At 41.9% G+C, this 21286-nt stretch overlaps 3 protein-coding genes across 5 annotated transcripts in view; 2 read left to right on the top strand and 1 right to left on the bottom strand.

The window, feature by feature from the left end:
• Positions 1–3199: 3199 nt before the first annotated feature.
• On the top strand, positions 3200–14099 carry eif2b4 (eukaryotic translation initiation factor 2B, subunit 4 delta). Of its 2 annotated transcripts, none has more exons than XM_080744317.1 (13): positions 3200–3241; positions 3993–4027; positions 4586–4784; positions 5606–5809; positions 8564–8646; positions 9666–9757; positions 10156–10270; positions 10923–10999; positions 11186–11288; positions 11478–11605; positions 12503–12680; positions 13115–13295; positions 13693–14099. In XM_080744317.1, the coding sequence occupies exons 1-13, from the start codon at positions 3220–3222 to the stop codon at positions 13890–13892; spliced, it is 1617 nt and encodes a 538-aa protein (XP_080600443.1). In that variant the 5' UTR covers positions 3200–3219; the 3' UTR covers positions 13893–14099. The 2 variants fall into 2 exon arrangements, with proteins under 2 accessions (XP_080600443.1, XP_080600442.1); XM_080744316.1 differs by having other exon boundaries at positions 5606–5881.
• Positions 14100–14495: 396 nt separating this feature from the next.
• Positions 14496–19376, bottom strand: atraid (all-trans retinoic acid-induced differentiation factor). The gene is made up of 7 exons (XM_080745197.1): positions 19281–19376; positions 19038–19174; positions 17890–17958; positions 17722–17793; positions 16017–16138; positions 15761–15861; positions 14496–15650 (listed from the first exon to the last, which is right to left on the bottom strand). Exons 1-7 carry the CDS (start codon positions 19371–19373, stop codon positions 15546–15548), a joined length of 699 nt encoding a protein of 232 aa, XP_080601323.1. The 5' UTR covers positions 19374–19376; the 3' UTR covers positions 14496–15545.
• An 892-nt stretch (positions 19377–20268) lies between these two features.
• The window catches only part of snx17 (sorting nexin 17), a 37762-nt gene continuing 36744 nt past the window's right edge, over positions 20269–21286 (top strand). For both annotated transcript variants that reach the window (XM_080744655.1, XM_080744654.1), the window contains exon 1: positions 20269–21011. In XM_080744655.1, coding sequence (XP_080600781.1) covers positions 20952–21011 — 60 coding nt within the window. In that variant the 5' untranslated portion in view covers positions 20269–20951. The remainder of the gene's footprint in view (positions 21012–21286) is intronic.

The raw sequence follows: 21286 nt of genomic DNA, 5'->3' as shown, positions 1-21286 counted from the left end.
TTCGCTGGTTTGGGAGCGAACTGCCTCACTCAGTCTGCAAAACGTTACATTAGTGTCAGACGGGCGGGCCCGTGGAGCATGCCTTTGCGTGAGGGACTCGGCCGTGGGCAGTGAAGTGTTATAAAATAAAGAAGAATACGAGAAATGGTCACAGAATTATCTGTTTGTTTATTCTCAGAAAGTTCTGTAAACACATTTAAATAGAAGGGTCTCCATCTTCTTCGTCGTTGTCATCATCAATCCCCAACAGATGTGCCTTGCTTACATTACAACACACCTATTCATTTGCCCCACACATGCACATCTCAGAGCAGTTAAAATGTTGAGATCGACAAGAACAATGTGACATGCACTGGGATTTTTTGCAGCCACATTTGATCAGTTGGGTAATGGTGGCCGGAGCTGGGGGATCATGTGTTGTGACTAGCACCAGTTGATCTCCATCCATATTCAGTTGCTGGTGGTATCTGTGGGTTATGTACGTGTTCCTGACTCCTCATACCATACCATTGCCTGGTAATGGGCACGGGCAATGGCTTGATGTAATGCTCCTTGTGTAGGTTGCAGCTTCTCGGCTTCTAATTGTTTCTTTGTGAATAACCTCCACCTGTGCTCACCAACATCCACAAGATTTGTACCGGGCTCGTACAGCTGGCAAACAAATGCTTCAATCTTGTTTGAAGCATGTCTGCATCATTGAATCTTGTCTGCATCAGAACTGAGCTTTTTTGTAGTACCTAGAGTAGCAAATGCAAATGGGAAAGCCATCATGGATCAAGAGATGTTCCCAGTGGGCTGACCACTTCATAGCCACACTGGACAGGAAGACCAAAGAACATAGTGAAACCCATGTAGTATTTGACTGCCATGACATTGCATCTTCACTGAGGGAGGCCACATGTAAGCGATGCCAGGGTGGCAAGCCCCCTACCACTTATCATGTGGAAGACAACACACTAATAGGGAAGGTGTCAGAAAAACTGTCAGGTATCCACACCAAAGATGAGCTGACTGTCTATCTGGCTAAGAAAGCCCTCCAACACTTCCAGGGGAAACCCAACATTTTCATAATCACGTCAAGGCAACATGTCCACTCAAACTCTATCAATGTAAAATATATCCACAGTTCACAGGAAGAGGCTGACACAAGGATAATCCTGCACAGCCTGCTGTGTGTGGGTTACCATCAGCTGTACAAGGACACCTATTTCATCACCGGTGTGGGGAACAAAAAACGTATCATCTCACTGGAGCCAGTAGTGCACTGGGTAAAACAAGGACTTCAGCCTTACCAGGGTTACATGCCATTTCTGGAGCTGACCAGCCAGGCCATTTCGCTGGCAAGGGAAAGTTAACCTGTTGGCAAGCCCTACACCCGTGTCCTGTGGAGGTGGTATCTGCATTTGCTACTCTAGGTACTGCAAACAAGCTCAGTTCTGACACAGAAAAAAAGATTGAAGCATTTGTTTGCCAGCTACAAATACAATCCCGGTACAAATCTTGTGGATGTTGGTGAGCTCAGGTGGAGGTTATTCACAAAGAAACAATTAGAAGCAGAGAAGCTGCAACCTACACAAGGAGCATTACATCAAGCCATTGCCCGTGCCCATTACCAGGCATTTGTATGGTATGAGGAGTCAGGACCACGTACACCCACAGATACCACCAGCAACTGAATATGGATGGGAGGCTGAGGGAAATCAACTGGTGCTAGTCACAACACATGATCCCCCAGCTCCAGCCACCATTACCCAACTGAAATCCCAGTGCACGTCACATTGTTCTTGTCGATCTCAAACGTGTAACTGCTCTCAGATACCGGTATGCATGTGTGGGGCAGATGAATAGGTGTGTTGTAATGTAAGCAAGGCACATCTGTTGGGGATTGATGATAATGACAATGAAGATGGAGACCCTTCTATTTAAATGTGTTTACAAAACTTTCTGTAAATAGTAGAATAAACAATCTGATAAATCTGTGACCATTTCTCATATTGTTCTTTATTTTATATGAGGGATATATATAGGCCTATATATATTGTAACGTTTTGCAGACTGAGTGAGGCAGTTCGCTCCCAAACCAGGAAGCGAACCCCAGCCCCCCCACTCAGCAGACAAGGCAAGCAACCCGCAACGCCAAGATGGCGAGTTACAGCCCGATCTCTTGCAGGGTCGTTACACTACCCCCTCCTCACGCTTCACTGCCCACGGCCGAGTCCCTCACGTCCCTCACGCAAAGGCATGCTCCACGGGCCCGCCCGTCTGACACTAATGTAACGTTTTGCAGACTGAGTGAGGCAGTTCGCTCCCAAACCGGGAAGCGAACCCCAGCCCCCCACTCAGCAGACAAGGCAAGCAACCCACAACGCCAAGAGAGCTAGCTCGCTTGGCATGGCGAGTTACGGCCCAATCTCTTGCAGGGTCGTTAATATATATGCAAATTAAGCTAATAATGAAAGGTTAGATATCCTAGTTATGGAAAGAGAATATTTTCTAGACATGCAAACAGACTTAACTGTCTGCAAGATCATCTTTATTAATTAACTTAAAGCAAAGAAATATAGCTATTTCTCGTTTGGGTGTGATTATTACATCATTATTACACAGACAGAGGGTTACATGATTTATTTATAGGATGATGATAATTGATGACTTGTAAACATACATCTTAGAGTTTGTGAGAAGCTTTCAAAGTTGACTAAAAATTAAAAAATGCAGCAATTTACTTATTTTCACCCGTTTCTGAATAATGTATGCTAATTATGATAATTAGGAAAGGTTGTATGACTTCACAATGGTAACAGATGAATTTCTGGACCTCACAAACATGGACTTAGACTCTTAGATCACCTTTATAAGTTACCTAGAAGGAAAGTTATTGCCATTTCCTGTTTTGGGCAATGAATTGGCTAATTATGCTAATTACACATGCTAAACCCATAGAGCTATAATAATAAATCTAAACCCCAAAAGAAAAATTGGAGACATGTTTTTTTGGCATTCTGAGAACCCCAAGATTCAAGATATACATGTCTCCAAAAATTAACATTCCAAAATTACGGAAATTGATAGGCTCCTCTACTACAAATCCAAATTCTGACAATGGAAAGGGGGTACTTACTGCTTTTCCCCACAGGGAGGCGCTGTGACATTTCCCTAGTGGTCGTCTCTGTCAGCTCTCCCACGAGTGGAAGTGAGAGAAGCGGTAGCAGCGTAAACATGGCTGACAGTGGAGTCACAGGTGAGTTTTCCAGAGAATAACAACCTCATGACGGGACGGTTTACATGTATTTACGTTTGCTCGAGGATGTATGTAGCCTCTAAACGTCCACTACTAACAGCTTGTGTTTCTGGGATACTTTACGTTGCTTGCTACGAGGGAGTGCGGCCAGTACAGCTAATGTTAGCATCGCATGTGTAACGGTTAAACCAGCCAGCAGTGTGTGAGGCGGTGGGTGAGCTTCATGTTATTGAATATCATTGCATCATCCTGTTCATTTATCCAAGACAATACCATTGTTGGAAGAGCATGTTTAGTTCATCCCTCCATCTGAGTGTGAATATGTGGCCAGACTACTCTATAACTTGTGTTGTTGTTGCCATAATGAGTTATTTTGGGCGTTAGGAGGATTGGGATGTTCTGTCGCCTGCCGAAACAGAATTTGTGTGGTTACACATCTCCATTCAGAAACATTGCCATTCAGAAGATTGACTTCCATTATTCTAAATGGAGGTGTCACCTAAAACGAACCTAAACCCCAACCCTAACCTCAGTGGGGGTATTTCTGAATGGGGATGTTTTTAAGTGGGGGTGTTTCTGAATGGAGGTCTTTCCCCCATTTGTGTCTCTTGGAAAGCTGGATAACTATCAGTCACAGCTGCTTGGCCTCCGGAACACTCCCAGACCCATACTCCCCATTCTAGCCACGGTTAACTGATACGTGCCAGTAACGTAGCTGTTGTAATCACATTGTTACCTTACTGTGTTTCAGATGAACCTGAAAAGAAAGACATTGACAACATAAAGGTTAGTATGACTTATTGGTGTAAAACAGGGGTCTTCAACAGGGGGTCCTCAGAGTTACTACAGGGGGTCCTCCAAATCTCTGTGTGATAGAAATCTTTTTTCCCCTATATTATATTAACCACTTGAACCCTAGCTTCTATGTTCTGAGAACTATAGCCAAAAATAGCAGATCTACAAGCTCACAACGCGTTGGGAGCTTGTAGATCGTCTATTTTCGGCAAAGAGCTTTGGTGTAGAGGGGGAAAAGAGCAGACTAAGTACAGAGTGAAAGGTCAAGTTCATTAAGTATTGACGGTTCAAGTGGTTAGATATCTGAAAACACATTAACATGAATCCAACATACACTGATGATCTTGCTGTCAAAACATTTAACTATATGTTATCTATGAAAAGGTTGTGGGGGTCCCTGCTTAATCTCTCTCTCAACTAAGGGGTCCTTGGCCTAAAATTGTTGGAAGACCCCTGGTGTAAAAGACAACATTTTACCCTGATGTGTGTGATTTGTTAATGAAATGCAGAGCAGTAAATACATTTTTTCTTTCCCATCCCCCCCGACAGAGCGAAGGAAAGGAATTGACCAAAGAGGAGAAGCAACGGCTGAGGAAAGAGAAGAAACAACAAAAGAAAGGCAAAGAGAAAAAGGATGACAAGGCTTCAGCAGAGAGTGAGAAGGAAAAGAAGCCTGTCGCTGCTGCTGCATCATCACCACCAGCAGCAGCTTCTCAGCTGCCTACACAACAGCCCCCATCACAAAAAGGTTGACCTCTTTTTATTTGTTTCTAGCCATCTTTTGAACTCTTGACTTCTCTGTAAATGCACTATATCAGTGAGTGGTTCTCTAAGGGGCCTTTTCCACCGGCAAAGAACCGGTTCCAGAACCAGTGCCGGTTCAACTTTCTTGGAATCTTGGTTCGTTCTTGCGAACCGGCTTGCGTTTCCACCAGATTGAACCATGGTTCCCATTCGGAACCAACTTTTACGCTTCGGAACCAACTCCGGTTCTTGGTGGAAAAGCTCACCTCTGGTTCATCGCATACTGTAGGTGGTAGAAAGAACCAGAACCGGTTCTTTGCCGGTGGAAAAGGCCCCTAAGTGGAGTCCTTGAGGGGGTTTCAGGGGGTCCCAAGCTCTCTCTCTCTCTCTCTCTCTCTCTCTCTCTCTCTCTCTCTTTCTCTCTCTCTCAATTCAATTTCAATCCAATTTTATTGGCATGATAAAACATACGTTTACAAAGCAGAGGTGTACAGTACACAGTACAATGCAATCTCTCTCTCTGTGTTTGTATGGGGGTCATGCTATGTTCCCTCAACCCTATGTTCCCTCACTGAGGTTAAGGTTAGGGTTAGGGTTAGGCATCGTGGTTAACATTGAGGGAACATAGGGCTGAGTATGTAACATCAAAATAAGTTTTACTAATATTTTGTACTTAGACCATTCAAATAGATCTGCCAAATTTGAAAAAATGTCAAAATATCTTCTCTTATGCACACTTTTTTTTTTGTCCTTGACATGTTTGAGAACAGAACTGACCTACATCATCTAACCATGCAACCTTTTTGTGCGTTGTCCCTCCGCTAGCTCCTTCAGCAGGGCCTGCGCCTGCATCAGTTCACGTACCGGCTTCGGAAGGTCCCGCCCCAGCTGACAAGCCTGCCAAGAGTAAAGCAGAGCTGAAGGCTGAGAGGAGGGCTCGGCAAGAGGCTGAGAGGTTCTCCAAACAGAACAAGACGGGTCCACAGGCCCCCGCGGGCAAATCCAAGGCACCGCCCAATGAGCAGCAAGGTACTGTAACGTCCAAGAGGACAGTCCGGGAGACCTCGGACAGTATGGGACAATCAGTAACGTCAAACATCAGTGAGTCACTGTCTAATATCCCGTTGACTCTATACGTCACTGAGATATTAGACCGTTTTATTGCACGGCTTGTTTGAATGCTTGATTCTGATTGGCCAAGCGCTGAAATTAGCGGTGAATTATAGGTGAATAATGACCGCTCCGCTCTATAATGCACCGCTGCCTAATCAAATATGCTCAGAACTCCTGCTGCATTCAGGCTGCGCTGCGTGAATTTAGTGCTGTATCCAACATGTCAGCCATGTAAACAAACACACAGCGACATTTACAACTAAACGTTGCTCTCAAGAATGTTTTTGAAAACATTTGAAGCAAGAAATAAGACTATGCAGTAACCAAATATGAATTCTATTTGATCAACACTTCCTTGTTTTGGCTGTTTTGTCAGCCACACCCTTTCCTTTAATATACTATTTGAAATTGATTATTTGCTGACACAAACATAAAACTAACAAAACGAATGTAAATGTACACTACACGATTTCACCTCATTTCCTTTGACGATAAAGTAGAGTGGACGTAGAAGTTCACAGACTGCACAGCTCCCAATCCTTTACATCGAGTACATGTTTAAAACAAAATAGCACTCACTTTTTTCTTTTTTTCACACATTGAACTTTTTTTAAACTATCCTGAAGCTCCCTTTTTCAGGTGTCAGGAGTGCATTTTCCCCTTGAGCAACACGTACAGTACAGACTGCAGGGAGGAGAAATGAACTGGGTCAGGGTTAAGTGGAGTGGCACACAGTCAGTCTCTTGTTTTCTTTTTTTTTTAAAGATTTGTTTTTGGGCTTTTTATGCCTTTATTTGATAGGATAGTAGACTGACAGGAAACAGGGAGAGAGATGGGGAATGACATGTGGCAAAGGTCGTCCGGATCGGGAATCGAACCGGCGATGCCAGGAGGCATCATAGCCTAGTATGTGGTATGCGCCTTGACCACTAGGCCAGCGGGCGCCCCAGTCTCTTGTTTTCTTAAAGGAGTAGTTCACCACTTTTCAACCTGTCTTCATATAATAGGTCCTCACTAATGTTCATGATAAAATATCACAATTTTTTTCTACTCAGTCCAAGTCTCCTAGGAGAGCTGTGGGAAGTTCAGAATCCATCGTCTTGTGACATCATCATTTTCCCCCCAAAAAAATTAATCAATATTTTTGAAAAAAATATTTAGATTTTTATTATGGCGAGAACAATGGCTTCCACTTTAAAATTGCAACTTTTCAGGAATAGAAAGCCTGCAGTTTCTATAAGCTGGATTGGCAATCGATGATGTCACAAGACGATGGGTTTCTGACCTCCCCACAGCCCTCCTCTAAAAAAAAAAAAAAAAAAAAGGAAAGATATTTTTGAGTGAGGACCAATTATATGAACATAGGTTGAAAAGTGGTGGAGTGCCCCTTTAAGTATCCACAACAAAGCTGCCTGCTAGTCAGTGGTAGTGAGAGACGGCAGCAAGAGAACGACCAGAGATTTGTCATACAGATACATACAGTACAAAATGGTCAAGATTTTTTTCCCTTCTTCCTCAAATCATCTTGCAATGCAGTGTTTCTCAAACTTTTACATTTCAAGGTCTCCCCTTCACTCTGACAGTGCACAAATGGAACCAGATGGACCCGTAAGGGTTCATTTGGTTCCATTTGTGCACTGTCAGAGTTACATACTTGTATGGATGAATTTAGACCCCCCCTAAAGGAACCCACAGTCGCTGGATTCCACTTTGAGAAACACTGTTGTAAATAATGGACACCTTTGCTTAGTTTGACACCCCTGTATTAGACAGTTTATGGGATATTACACTGTCATGACTCATGAGACATTAGACTGCCTAACTATGGGAAATCAAATTACGAGGTCAATGAGAGAGACGTTAGGCTGCCAAACTATGGGATATTAGACAGTCAGTGAGGCATCAGACTTTCTATCTATGGGATATTAGACTTTCAGGGAGACATTGGTCTGTGGGACATCCTCCACTGGAGAACTTTGGATGTTAGAACTATTATCTGCGAAATGTATTTCACTGTTTTCTTGTTTCTCTAATATATGCAGAAATAAATGCTTTGCATTGATTATTAACTGTTCTGCTGCCGTTGACAGTCCTCATCGTCATTGAAAGGGTTAATACCATGGCGCCGTTGACGGTGAGGACTGTCAATCTTACTGTATATACAGTAAAGATATTATTACTTACTGTACGTCGCTCCGGTCCCGCCCGCATCGGTAATGTCCGCGATTTGTTTACAACGCACGTCGGGCGTGCACGCGAAGTGAAGCTCCTCCATAGTAAATCCATTGAGAGGCCCATGAAGAAACTTCAATAACTCATAAAAGACATTTGTATACAAAGAGGGGTCTCCACTCTGCACACTCTAGACTCGGGATGGGCGCAGCCATGTTTCCCTTCTGGACCCACACTGTCATGTGACTAGATGACGTAATCGTTGCCGTCAAGTGATAATCCAAAAAAACAAAAACAACCCCCTTCCAGCCCTTCAAAATAATAGCGGCGGCCTATGGAGGAAACGGCGTGGCACCGAGGCACCAAGCAAACCTTCAGATTAAGAGGCAGTAGTTGTGTTAATCATGTCTATGTAAATCGTGTATGTAAATCTTCATTTGACAAATTTAATTTCGTTTGTATAAACCCAGTTCTACTTTAACTGTTATTTATTTGCAGTGGTCAAGCGGCTGCCAGAGCATGTCCAAGTGGACAACCCAGATGTTTTAAAGAAGCTTGCCAAGAAGTTGGAAAGGCAACAGGTCAGCTGCTCTATTATTTGTGTGTTTACCCCTTGAACGACTGCTTTACCTGGTTGAATGTGACTTAATTATTAAATAAAACATTTAATTTGCTAAGGACGTTTCATTATTTGGTGCAGTCCCAGAGTTTAGAGGGAAACATAATTCAAATCCCATTGTCGTGATGTGGGGATATAGTGTGTGTGGTAAAAATGTCTTCTGTTCATTTCTCCGCAAAATGTTGAGCGTATGGAATGTATGCCCAATAACCGACCCATTTGACGTCATCGTTTCGCAACATGAACATTTCAATTCAATCATCAACATTTAGGACATTTTCTTTGAAGTAATGGCCACCTCATTCCTCACTGCATGTCACTGTGCCAAACATTTCTTTCAGACACCAGGGCAAAGCGCTGCTAAAAAGGTATCGGGCTCATTAAGTTGTGGCCCCTGAAACGTGTGCCTTATTGTTTTGTTTTGGTTACTGTTTTGTTGTGTTTTCTCATGATCACTTCTCTGTCATTACCTGAAACATGAAAGCGGGTATTATCGAGCAGTTGAACATGTTTACCTACGAGTTGTGTCTCCTGTTTGTGTGCTCTGTGCTAACGGACAGCACAGGGCTGGTTGCTGTGAAGGGTTTCGTTTGAATTCTACACTTTTAATGTATCGGAATATTTGCTGCTGCTGTTTAATTTGTGATATTGTGACGTGCAATTAGACACAAATGTAAGGGCCTGTCGGGAATAAATCCAGATGAACCTTATCAAAAGTCAAAATACTGCAATGGCTTATCATTCCTAGGGTCGATGAAGTGGGTTTTATAAACATTGAACCAAATTATTAGGAGCTTGTAACAAAAAATATGAATTACATTTGATCCATTGGAACACAAGTTCTTGCTTCCATTTCCTCAAAAGTAACGGTTTTGGACATATGAGGTTTGCACCTGACACTCACTAATCTTTTTGGGCTTTGTTGACTAGCATAACTCATTGGTAACATTGGTGTATGACGTTATTCAATATTCATTTTAGATCCCACTAAGATCGGACTACGGCTACAAAGTCAGCCTATTCTCTCACCTCCACCAGTACAGTCGCAAAGCGCCTCTCACACAGCAACTCAGGTAATCTGCCTTCATTTACTGTATATTGCATACAATCTATAGAAGTGGTTCTCAGACTTTTTGATTTCAAGGACAATCATAACTCTGAGAATGTGCAGATGTTACAGACCTGTAAGTGCTTTGGCCATTTGGAATCCCCTCAAGGAACCTTGAGAACTTTGAGAACCACTGCTATAGTACATTAGAATTACACGATTTGTTTGGTTTCTGCAAGATTTGTAAGGTTTCTGCTAAATAAAATGCCATATCTTTTTGCATTTTAACCGGTGATTAGTAATTAGTACTTATTTAATAGTTCAAGTTCATTAGTAGTAAATAAAATACATGTGAAAAAAATAAAACCCATGTCTTTTAACCTTTATCTCTGACTTGTCATGGATTGCTTTGGTCTGCGGCAGCATTCCCTCCACAGTGATTCATCCTGCCATTGTGAGGCTGGGTCTGCAGTATTCCCAGGGGATTGTGGCAGGGTCGAATGCACGCTCTGTAGCCTTGCTGAACGCCTTCAAACAGGTAGTGTTATGCAAGCATAGCAGATCTACGTTGCATCACGAGATTGGCTATTTTTGCCACAACACCATTGTACAATGAAGTATAAAATAGCACTGAAGTGGTACTCGTCGCTGATCTACAAGCTCACATTGTTTTGTGAGTGCTGCCATCGTACAACAAAGTATAATTCAGGCTTTACATATCCAACACTGAAAATTAATGGTCCATTAATTTTCAGTGTTTTATCCATGATTTTGTTTCCCTTGTCTTCTATCCTCACTGAAGTGTTGAATGCAAAGAAATGTGTTCATTTGTTTCCCAATATACAGTATAAATACATTGATTTGAGATATTTTGGATGTGACAAATATGCAACAGAAGGACATGCACCACTTTAGGAAATACAAATAAACATCGCAGCTGGACACATTACAATCTATTTTGCAAGGTTATAATTATCGTTTTAATAAAAAAAAAAGATTACCCATCCCACAGACAAACAAACGTGTGGAAATAACTGCATATTGCATAATTGAATGCTGCGCATGTCTCCGGTTATGATTTGTTGTCTCCAGAATGTATCAAGGGGTTGATGTAGTACAACTTGAACCGTGCAATGCTTCTCGATGCAGATTCTGGCGTAAATGAGCTATAACTGCTTCTGTGTCTCCAGGTCGTAAGGGACTACACTACTCCTCCTAATGAGGAGCTGTCTCGAGATCTTGTTAACAAGCTGAAACCCTACATCAGGTACAAAAATGTCTTGTACATAGAATCTAATGCAGTGGTTCTCAAACGTTTTTATTTTTATTTTTATACAGTAATGACAGAATATACTTTAAGTGTTCACTCATGAATCAAGTTAATAGAGTAGCTTTTGATTTTGAATCTGAAGTATTTAACCTAAAAATACCCTTTTCTTTAATATTCCTGCAGTTTTTTGAATCAATGTCGCCCCCTGTCAGCCAGCATGGGTAATGCAATCAAGTACATCAAAAAAGAGATCTCCAATATTCCTAGTAATTGCAAAGAAGAAGAGGTAATCTGTTCTCAGTTGGAATGTAGCTTTCTTTCATCTGTCACATAATCTCACACCTCAGAAATTACATCACTTACACATTTAATTGGTAATGCATCATGTTACTTAAGGTGGCTTAACTTAATGCTCTCAACTTTTCAGTGTGGGCTTCCATTGTGTTTCATCTCAACTTCTCTCACTCCGTTTTAGGCTAAGAGCAAACTGCAGACATGTATAGACTGCTACATTAATGAGAAGATCATTCTTGCAGCTAAAGCTATCTCCAAGTATGCCATTGAAAAGATCAGCGATGGAGATGTAATTCTAGTGTATGGATGGTAAGAAAAACATTCTGAAAATACGCCTGTGTGTGTGTTTGGTTATTAAGCCTACCAAACTTTACTGAGCGATACTGTCGTCTCTTGTAACCTTTCACATTGTGTGCATTTCTTAAAGCAGTGGTTCCCAAACATTTAAGCTCGAGAGCCAAAAGAGAATGTACAGTATCACTCCCTGGGACCCAAACTAGTGAAAATAGCCAATCTACAAGCTCACAGTGTGTCGATGCGAATATCGTTGACTCATTTGATGTATACTCAACACAACAATTGATCATTTGCCAAAGCATACCATGGTTCGTTTGATTTTCTAGGAAGCCTTTAGATTTCATTCATTTCAGTGCAGTATAAAATGTACTTGCATAGACTTGCAGCTTGCATGAGATGGTGACCCAACATGCAAAATCTTTAAATTGTGCGCTTAATTTTAAAGGGTCAGATTGATTTCAAAAGTCTAGCTGAAAATAGTACCTGGGAAAAGAAGAACATGTAAACATGATCTAAGCCATCTGAAAAACAGTGTTTAGCCAAGACTCCCTTAACTGAGTTAATTAAGTAGGTCAGAGTGGCTTATTGTCTGTATCAGTCGAGCAACAAGGGTGTCTTATCAGATAGATAGGGGACTATACCCTTTACAAAGTGTTTAGACACTTTGAAGATGGAATGCCACGACTACTGTACCATCAGGTCCCAGTACTTAACTTTGTCACCCAATCCCTGCTACTCTTACGCTGAGTTGTTGATGCCCAGGATCGAATCCAGAACCTTGCGATTCACATTAACTCAGGTTTTACACCTGGCTTTAATGTTGTTATCACACTTTCTTGGCTTGACATCTTTCCTTTCCGCTTTCCTCCCTCACGCTCTCCTAATGTAAGCGTCATTTCCTCTCCTCAGCTCGTCACTGGTAAACCACATCTTGTGCGAGGCCTTTGACAAGAGCAGGAAGTTCCGTGTGATCGTGGTGGACAGCAGACCCCGGCTAGAGGGCAGGGAGGCTCTGAGGCGTTTGGTCCAGAGGGGCATCAGCTGCACCTACGTCCTCATTTCGGCGGTCTCCTATATACTACCAGAGGTGGGCTGTCTGGACATAGAGTATCTCTAATTCAGCCGTTCCCAAACCTTTCAGCTCGAGACCCAAAAGAGAAATGATGGTCTTATGAATTCCATCTCTTAAAGCGCAGTGACACTTAGGTAGAGGTTTGGGCTGTAGTGTAGTACTTACCTTGCCATGATGTAAATCTTTACTCACAACCCATACCCTATGTTTAAGGAGATCTGTGCAAAATCGTGTGAGTGTGTACAAATAGAACCATTTGGCATCCAACCAAGGGATCCCTGGCTAATAGTAGTGTACAAATAATCATTCAGGGCTGTGATGAACTAAACTGAATTTACTTTGTTTTTGTATTGAGTGATGCATTTTCTTTGACACTTCACAGGTGTGTACTTGGTCATACTTGAGTTTTTTTTTATTGAGTGATAATGTGTTACTTTGACACTTCACAGGTGTCAAAGGTGTTCCTTGGTGCCCATGCCTTGCTGGCCAACGGCTATGTGATGTCTCGCGTGGGGACATCACAGATAGCTCTCGTGGCCAGGGCCTTTAATGTGCCTGTGCTGGTGTGTTGCGAGACCTACAAGTTCTGCGAGAGGGTACAGACGGATTCCTTCGTGTCCAACGAACTAGGTATGGAAACGACACTCTCGATTGCACTTTCCATGACCGGTTATTCTATATTGTGAAACCACGGCCATCTGTGTAGTTAAACGTGTCAATGGTTTGGTTATTTCCAGTGCATTGTGCATAAGTGGACATTTGGGACTCCTAAAGTAATTATTAATCGATGCATTATGATGATTATATTGCACCATTAGACTTGCATTATTGACCAGGTTATGTGGACCAACAATTTCTCTCTTTAAAGCATATGTTATGCTCTGTCGCGCATTGAAAGTAGCAGACCTGCAAGCTCACAACGTGTCACATCTGCGACGCGTTGTGAGTTCTTGGTTCAGCTATTTTCGGGTGCGACACTTGTCATGCAACTAAGCATGAATTGGGCTGTCGTGCCATGTCTTATCAGATGACCCTGATGACCTCATTGTGACCCGGAAGGGGAAGACGCAGTTGCAGCACTGGCAGGAAGTGCCTAACTTGGGCCTGCTCAACCTGGTCTATGACGTGACACCACCTGATTTTGTGGATCTGGTCATCACAGACCTGGGAATGATCCCCTGCACTTCTGTCCCTGTGGTACTGAGGGTCAAAAACGTGGACCAGTGAATCCTCTCCGTTCCACCTTCACTGTAACTTCCATAGTGGTAATTTAACTCTGAGAGAGTACAAATGTACCCTTATTTGGTTACATTTGTTCACTCTCGGTTAAATTAACAGGGTGCATTTTACAGTGCAGCCGGTCCGAACCATGAAGCAGTCTCTCCGGAGAAGTGTGTGTGTGTGTGCATGAATGTGTGCACACGACACAGGATATCGTGCTTTTGGCATGCAATAAATATCTATCTGAAATGGCATATTGTTTTTAAATGGAGTCAGTGCATTTTGTGTTGGGATTGCAGTTGAAAATGGTTTTAAGTTAACATGCGTTTTTCTGTAGTTCTGTAAAAATGTAGTTGGAAAGAAATTCTCTCTAATGGAAAAAAGGCTAAATGTTCTAATAAATAGGCCTGTACTGATAACATTTTAATTTCAATTATTTTGCAGGATTACAATATTCCTGTACTCTATCCAGCGAACTTCATTCCATAAAATACTTTTAAAACTCCCGACATAAAGAACCCACATTGAGTCAGTGACAAAAGTACTGGTTTGTTGTAGATGAAAGCATTTATTTGAAAGATTTAATGGAAGAGACTTGTTTTATTGCTATTATGTTAAATGCGACTCATGAATTACCACAGAGACAAATCATTGTACATGTCAGTTCTTTGTTGGGTCAAACAACTACTTATTATCCTATACAATTACCAAGTGACATGACCAGAACTGACCAATATAATGAAGTAGTAGTCATGATTAAATACATCATTATGCAGCTCTTATCAAATGTTATTGCTGATGTGCAGAGATAATTTATAAAATTACAGCATAGGCACAAAAACTCATGTGAACCTCACTGGCTCACAGTGATTCATAATATGATGTATTTTCAACCTCAGTAAAGGACATGTGCAACATACAATTTCAGGCTACATTATGCTATTGCTCCAATCTACTAAAATACTCACAAAATATGCAGTCTCATGCTTAAAATACAAATGTCCAGTGTTCATGTAAACCCATTTTCTATTTACAGTGTTTGGCAGTTAACTTAGAACAACTTAAAAACAAACCTTTTCATTTTCACTCATGTCAGCTAAGCTTAGTGTTGTCCAACATTTAGTAATGGTAAAGAATTGTTAAAAAAAGATCCATAATATAGTAATACTGTCGAATTGTATTAATTTAGTAATGGTTAAATAAATAAAAACGTGGATGTAAAACTATAAACTAAAACGTTATAATATCTGAAAGAAATGTCAGTTTTTATAATTTTCCATAAATAAAACAGCAACCTGTCCTAAGTAGTAAAACATTTTCAAATGGCTTGAGGCAGACCAACTCAGCATTTTCCCTTGTGAATTAATCAACTTAAATTAAAAACAGATCACAATGCGATAAAACCTTAAGCCAGGGGACAGAGTAAGGTCTAATTTATACTTTGTCATAAGACTCACCAGCTGAAGCTGTTATTTTCTTAAAGAGAAACGCTAAACTTCTATCCGTCTCCCTATTATTTTCGATCTACACTAAAAAGCTTTGCAGAAAATAGCTGATCTACAACCCACTGTATTGTATTGCGTTGTAACTTGTGACCTTGTAGAAACGCTATTTTCAGCGAATGTTCCCTTTAGAATAGAGATACTAGGGTTCAAGTTGTCAGGTTGATTTGACCTTGCGTCTCTGGGTGACCCAAAGCATGGTGGAAACCAGGACCGTCGACGCTCCAAGAGGTCCAAACACCTGGAGAGTTGGGAACTGCCCCTGTTAAACAAATGCAAAAACAAAGCTCAAGGGTCTTTGACATAGAATAACTGATTATTCACGAAGGGCCACTTGCAGACAAGCCTGTACCGGTAGCTTATGGGACTGACCTCTCGAAGACACTTGTATCCATGGTGTTTGCCAGCACATTTGCACTCGGAGAAGCCAGGGCCATAGGGAGCACATAGAGAGTTCTCAGGACAGTCTAGAGCTGTGGGTCATCAACATTCCAGAAATGAACAAATATGTATTCCCAATAATTTAGCTTTATAGTTAACTTGGCTTACGCTTATCGTGGTAGTGACTGGTCCACGTCATTGAACACTGGCTGACAGGTGGATCCCAGTGCAACATACAAGGACTTACCCAGCTTTCCTGCTTGGCTGCACACGTTCACCGGATCTTGACAAAGACGATTTCCCTCGTTGACTTCCACCTTTTCCCAAGATGAATTTCCCCCTGGACAAACTTGGTTTGAAGGCAAAATCCTTCAAGTAAAAACAAACTAGATAAATACTTTTTACTACTTTTCATATTATTTTAACCAACACACAGGTGTTCAATAGCACATATTTATGAAAAAAAGAGGGGGCCAATCGGGTGGAATTAGCTGGTGTGGCAGAAAGTGTGGAGTTAGAGGTTTTGTCCCAAGCACTTTTTGAGCGGTGGTAGCCGCTCCTGTGATTCGCTTTCAAGATGTTACTGGCCGTGTATGTCTGTCGCCTGCCGTGTATTTCTGTCGCCGGCCATACCTCTCCTGACCACACACACAGACCACACACACACACACACACACGTTAAAGGAGGGGCGCTATTGAGCAGGGCAGGCAGACAACACACTCTCTCTCTCTCTCTCTCCCTCTCTCTCTCTCTCTCTCTCACACACACACAGCGCAACGGTGGGGGCTTGAGTGTGGGGAACACGCACCACTGAGGCAGACAACACACTCTCTCTCTCTCTCTCTCTCTCTCTCACGCGTTGGTCAGGGACCGCGTTGGTCAGGGACGTGCAGAGAATGTTAAGAGAGGCAGGGGCTGACATTTCTAAAAGGGCCCTTTGGTGGACAATTCTCTCTTAAAAGGGCAGGGGCTCAAGCCCCGTTTGATGTCTGTGTGCACGTGCCTGACGACTGGCGTTGGTAAAAGCAAGAGCAGTATCATCGCATCGTCTATGCGAAGCGTGGAACAACCACGATGTGAAACGAGCAATTATAATCACACCAATGGATTATGTTTTCGTTTGAACCAAATTAGGTAGTCTACAGAGGGACGGAGGGAGTTTTACCGTGAACGTGGCTGCGTGCAGGCAGACTCGTGAGAGAAGAAATCCATGCTTTACACAGTGTTTTCGGTGGAGAAGTCTCGTAAACAGTCTGCCTTCCCGTCCCTACCAAATGAGTCGCCCGTTTCAGCTTGACTCGTTATCATTCTGAATCAATTAAAGTTACATTGTGTGAAACGTGAGCACGTTTAACTCAAGAGGCAAAGCACTGTCTGCTAGGCGGAGGACGGTCAGTGTAGGGAAAGTTCAGTAGCTGGAGGTTTATTCTTCGCTGTATGTCGGTGTCGCTAAACAAGCACCCTTTTAATTAATCTACAAGCCCACAACCTATTGGATCAGTGACGCATTGTGGACTTGTAGATCAGCCCACTTTTGCAGCGGCGAATGGAGACTTCTGCCTCGCGAGACCAGCCACATTTTAACGTTACACGCGAGAAGTGCTGCAGATTTGTTGTTTTAATTAAATATAAATTAATTCGAAGCTCTAGGGGTTGGTGGGTAAACCACCGCTCAGTTCACACGGGTGTGATTTTTACTACTTTCCATTGGTTCAATATTATTTTAACCAACACTCAGATGTAAAGGGTGTTCAATAGTAGCCTAGCTCAGCTAGACACAATCCAACCATGTTAAAACAAGGTGGGGATCTATACTGCAGTTATAGAGTCGGGCTAAGCCAGGCTAGTTCAATATCCCTGATATATGCCAAAAAAACTCACATTTAAGGGGTTTTGGCCAGACAGTGACGTTATGTACATACAGTACATAATGATATAACATGATACTTACAATTTTTTTAAATCAATAAATCCTTGAAACACCTCATCACCGAGGTTGTCAATGGGGTTGTGTGAGAGATCACTGTAAGGAAAAGTGAACCACATTTGCCATCAGTTTGATAGGCTTAGGCTATACATAATACAACATTGGGAAAAGGTCAAATAAAAACATACATACATAATGACAGCGGTTGATGCCTCTTGAAGATCACTCACATTACTTAAAGAGCAACTGGACAGATCCAGCCTGAAAAAGAATCATGACTCTTATACTTGCACAAAGAAAGCACGTAAAGTTGTAGAATAAGCTATATGAATGTAGTATGTGCACTGCTGATTTGACATAGGGCTGGACGATATGGACAAAGTCCAATATGTTTGGCAAATACCTCAGTATTGATTGTGAGGATGACAATTTGTGCTTTCACAAAATATTTACACAGGTTTATAATAGTTTTAGTTTATCAGTAATGTCTATATATAACCAGTAAGATGCCTAAGGGCGAAAAGGACTGAATTAATTATTAATATATCTGACCATTTAGCCATATATGGAGATATAGGCATATTGGTTGGATCGGTGGTTCAGAAATGTTTCATACAGCTGTACATTTTGCAAGTACAGTAACGGCTGTGAGACCCCAGACATGCATCCGTGTGTGTCAGTATGTCTCTCAGTCCTTGTCCCCTTTTATAAGCATATTGGTTGGATCGACAGTTATACTGAAAAATGTTGTTTTATACTGTACATCAGTGATCTCCATATATGGGCATACAAGGGACAAGGACGGAATGTGATGTCACAATGTGATGTCACGGATATCCGGGGTTTGATATTTGATGAGGTGATGTCACAATGTCAACATGTGACAACAGCTATAGACTAGTATAGACATTGAGGCGATACAGAAGGACGGACGGCCAAGATGTGGAGGTTCTCATAGTTAAGCTAAAAGTCAGGTTATTTCAGAAAAGTACATCACTTTACAGTAATGCAGCCTAAAAACCAGGGTTATGCCCTATCAATGACAATATTACAACATTAAAAAAATCACAATATTGATTTGCCCAGTCCTAATTTTGACATTACACATTAAAATCCTCAATGTTCCTTTATTAATTTGTTACTCAAGAGTGTTGTTATCTCACTTGTAATAACATAATAATTGGTTACAGTAATTACACTGGCCTATGTCATGTTAGTTACACAAGTAGCCATTGAGAGGTACAAATGTAACCACATGATCCTAATGAACACTGAGGATTGTATCTACCAAATACATGTTTGTCAGAGACAAACTAGTGGTGCATTATTAAACCCCCTACCCGGTGATGTATTCCGGATTGCTTGTGTTGTCATTTTGCAGACAGCAGCGGCCGTCAATGCGACCTGCGGATGAGCTGCAGAACTGTCCCACCAGCGAGGAGTCGTTCAGGACGGTCCCATTGCACCACTTACATACCTGCAGCAACAACAACATTCTGCTTTCACATACACGCCATTTTATAGCCATTACACTTTAAAAAATATACTTATTATAAGGTATTATTGGTTAACAGTGCACTTACCTGCAGCTCTGTCAACTGACAACTCGTATAAAACCATGAAAAGATGATTAATATAATCACTGGTGACTTAAGCTGGAAGCACCCAGCTCTCATTTTTCGTCGAATGAAGTCATATGACCAATGGTAGGCTGGTCATGTGACAAGAAGGACGACGTTCCCAGCCTTCCGCATCGCATTGATCGCATGCAAGGAAGATCGCATGAACTATTTATCATTACTCAGACAATAGGCTTACGCCCCGTCAGTAAAAAACATCTGATTTCACACAAAATCTTATCATTTAGGCTTAATTTGTCCGAATAGTCAGTCAGAGGAAGAATGAAGGGATGCAGACGGCGCAGCCAAAGCCTTCGCGCCATCATATTGCGTTACATTTTGTGCATTCCAATCGCCGTAGGGATTGTCATTATAATTAGCCTAAGTCAAACTATCTCCCATTTGCAACAGCACTTGGATACATTAAATATTGTCCCTGAGATTTGCTAGAGCTTTTTGAGTTTTTCTCCCCAAAAAAGATAAATAAAAATAGCTAGACGCCTAGACATCATGATTACACTTTTTTTTTTAAATTATTATTATTATTTTCTTAACAGCTTTGTTAATAAGCAAGTTATGAAGTTATTGTGAAGTATTCTAGAAGTGTTTAAATAGCCTACTGACTTTTGATCTAATAAATGTTGACTCCTGCGCTTTCGTTCTCTTGACACTCTGGGCAAAACCATTTGACTTTGGACGTTGGGGTTTCCGATCCACAGGAGTCAAAGAAAGACAAGTACACGCGAGAAGGAATATTTTAGTCGATCCATTATCTTAGGTGGAAATTGCCATAATATCTAATCAATATGTTTCAAAATGTGTGAAGAAAATATGCGTTAATCAAATTGTGCACTGACTGGACGCCCCTGCTGGAAAAAACACAATGGTCTGATCCCAGGGATTGTTGCAATGCTTACAGATACATATTGAATACATTATTGCTTGGCTGCAACCTTGTAACCGCCTTTCGTCGGTCAATATATAACATTTTATGTTTGTTGCTGTGTTGTTTTATAGCCATATGCATCTGATCAAGAAGTTCTAGGAGACGAGGAGAGCACGCAAAACCCACTCCACGTTGGATTGTTTGTGTGACACAAGTGAAGGTTTTTTTAGCATCGCGCTGCCCGTGCGACGCGGGGGTTTCGCACAAACAAACTGCACCTTTTCATCCCGAAAAGAAAGTTCATCCGATCAGCAGTGAGGGAATAACGGAATGATCGGAGGAGGAGGATTTCCCCCAGCGTAATGTCTGTGTCCATTTTTAGCCCGAATCATTCACGGTGGACGGAATAAATCAATTTTTTGCATCAGCAATGAAGGTAGAATTACTTAACATTGCAACATGGCTGCTACGGACGCGGTAGCGAGAAAAGTTTAGCACTGACGTGGGGAAAAGTTTGATAGGAATGTTACTTGGTATATGAGACTTTGGGTTCTGAATACAAGTCGTTATTCTGCTCGGACCTGGTACCGATTGACCGTTCGGACTTTTTGAAGCAGCACATTGTGGGAATACAGTGGGGCTTGTTGGTCGCTCGCCACCGCCACTGCAGAGAACTTTTGTCAGAATCAACTAAAGCAAAAATATATTGACAAAAAAAGGACTTGTCTTCCAAGCAGTCTGGACCTACCATGCATTTTTCCATACCTGAGACAGAGGTTCGTTCGGGGGAAAATGGATCAACATATGTGGTGAGTCTGTCTGAGTGGTGGACTGGAGCAAACAAACGTTATCTTTTAACGTCAGGTGCAACTGCACGTACAGCTGTGTTATTCTAACTCAACACTAATCTAGCCTAGTCTGTCAAATACAGATATGGCCTAATATTCGAAATTGTTGCTTGTATGGCTATATCATCGGTTCTCAAAGTGGGGTCTGGGGGGGGGCGCAGGGGTCCTTGAGGGAGTACCAGGGGGTCCCCATCTAAATGATAGTTAGGAACCAAATGGACCCTTAAGATAAGGCT

The sequence above is a fragment of the Nannobrachium achirus genome, assembly GCF_963921795.1.
Source record: "Nannobrachium achirus genome assembly, chromosome: 16".
Classification (NCBI taxonomy): domain Eukaryota; kingdom Metazoa; phylum Chordata; class Actinopteri; order Myctophiformes; family Myctophidae; genus Nannobrachium; species Nannobrachium achirus.
The sequence above is the reverse complement of the archived record's forward strand: the minus strand, read 5'-3'. Positions and strand labels throughout refer to the sequence as shown.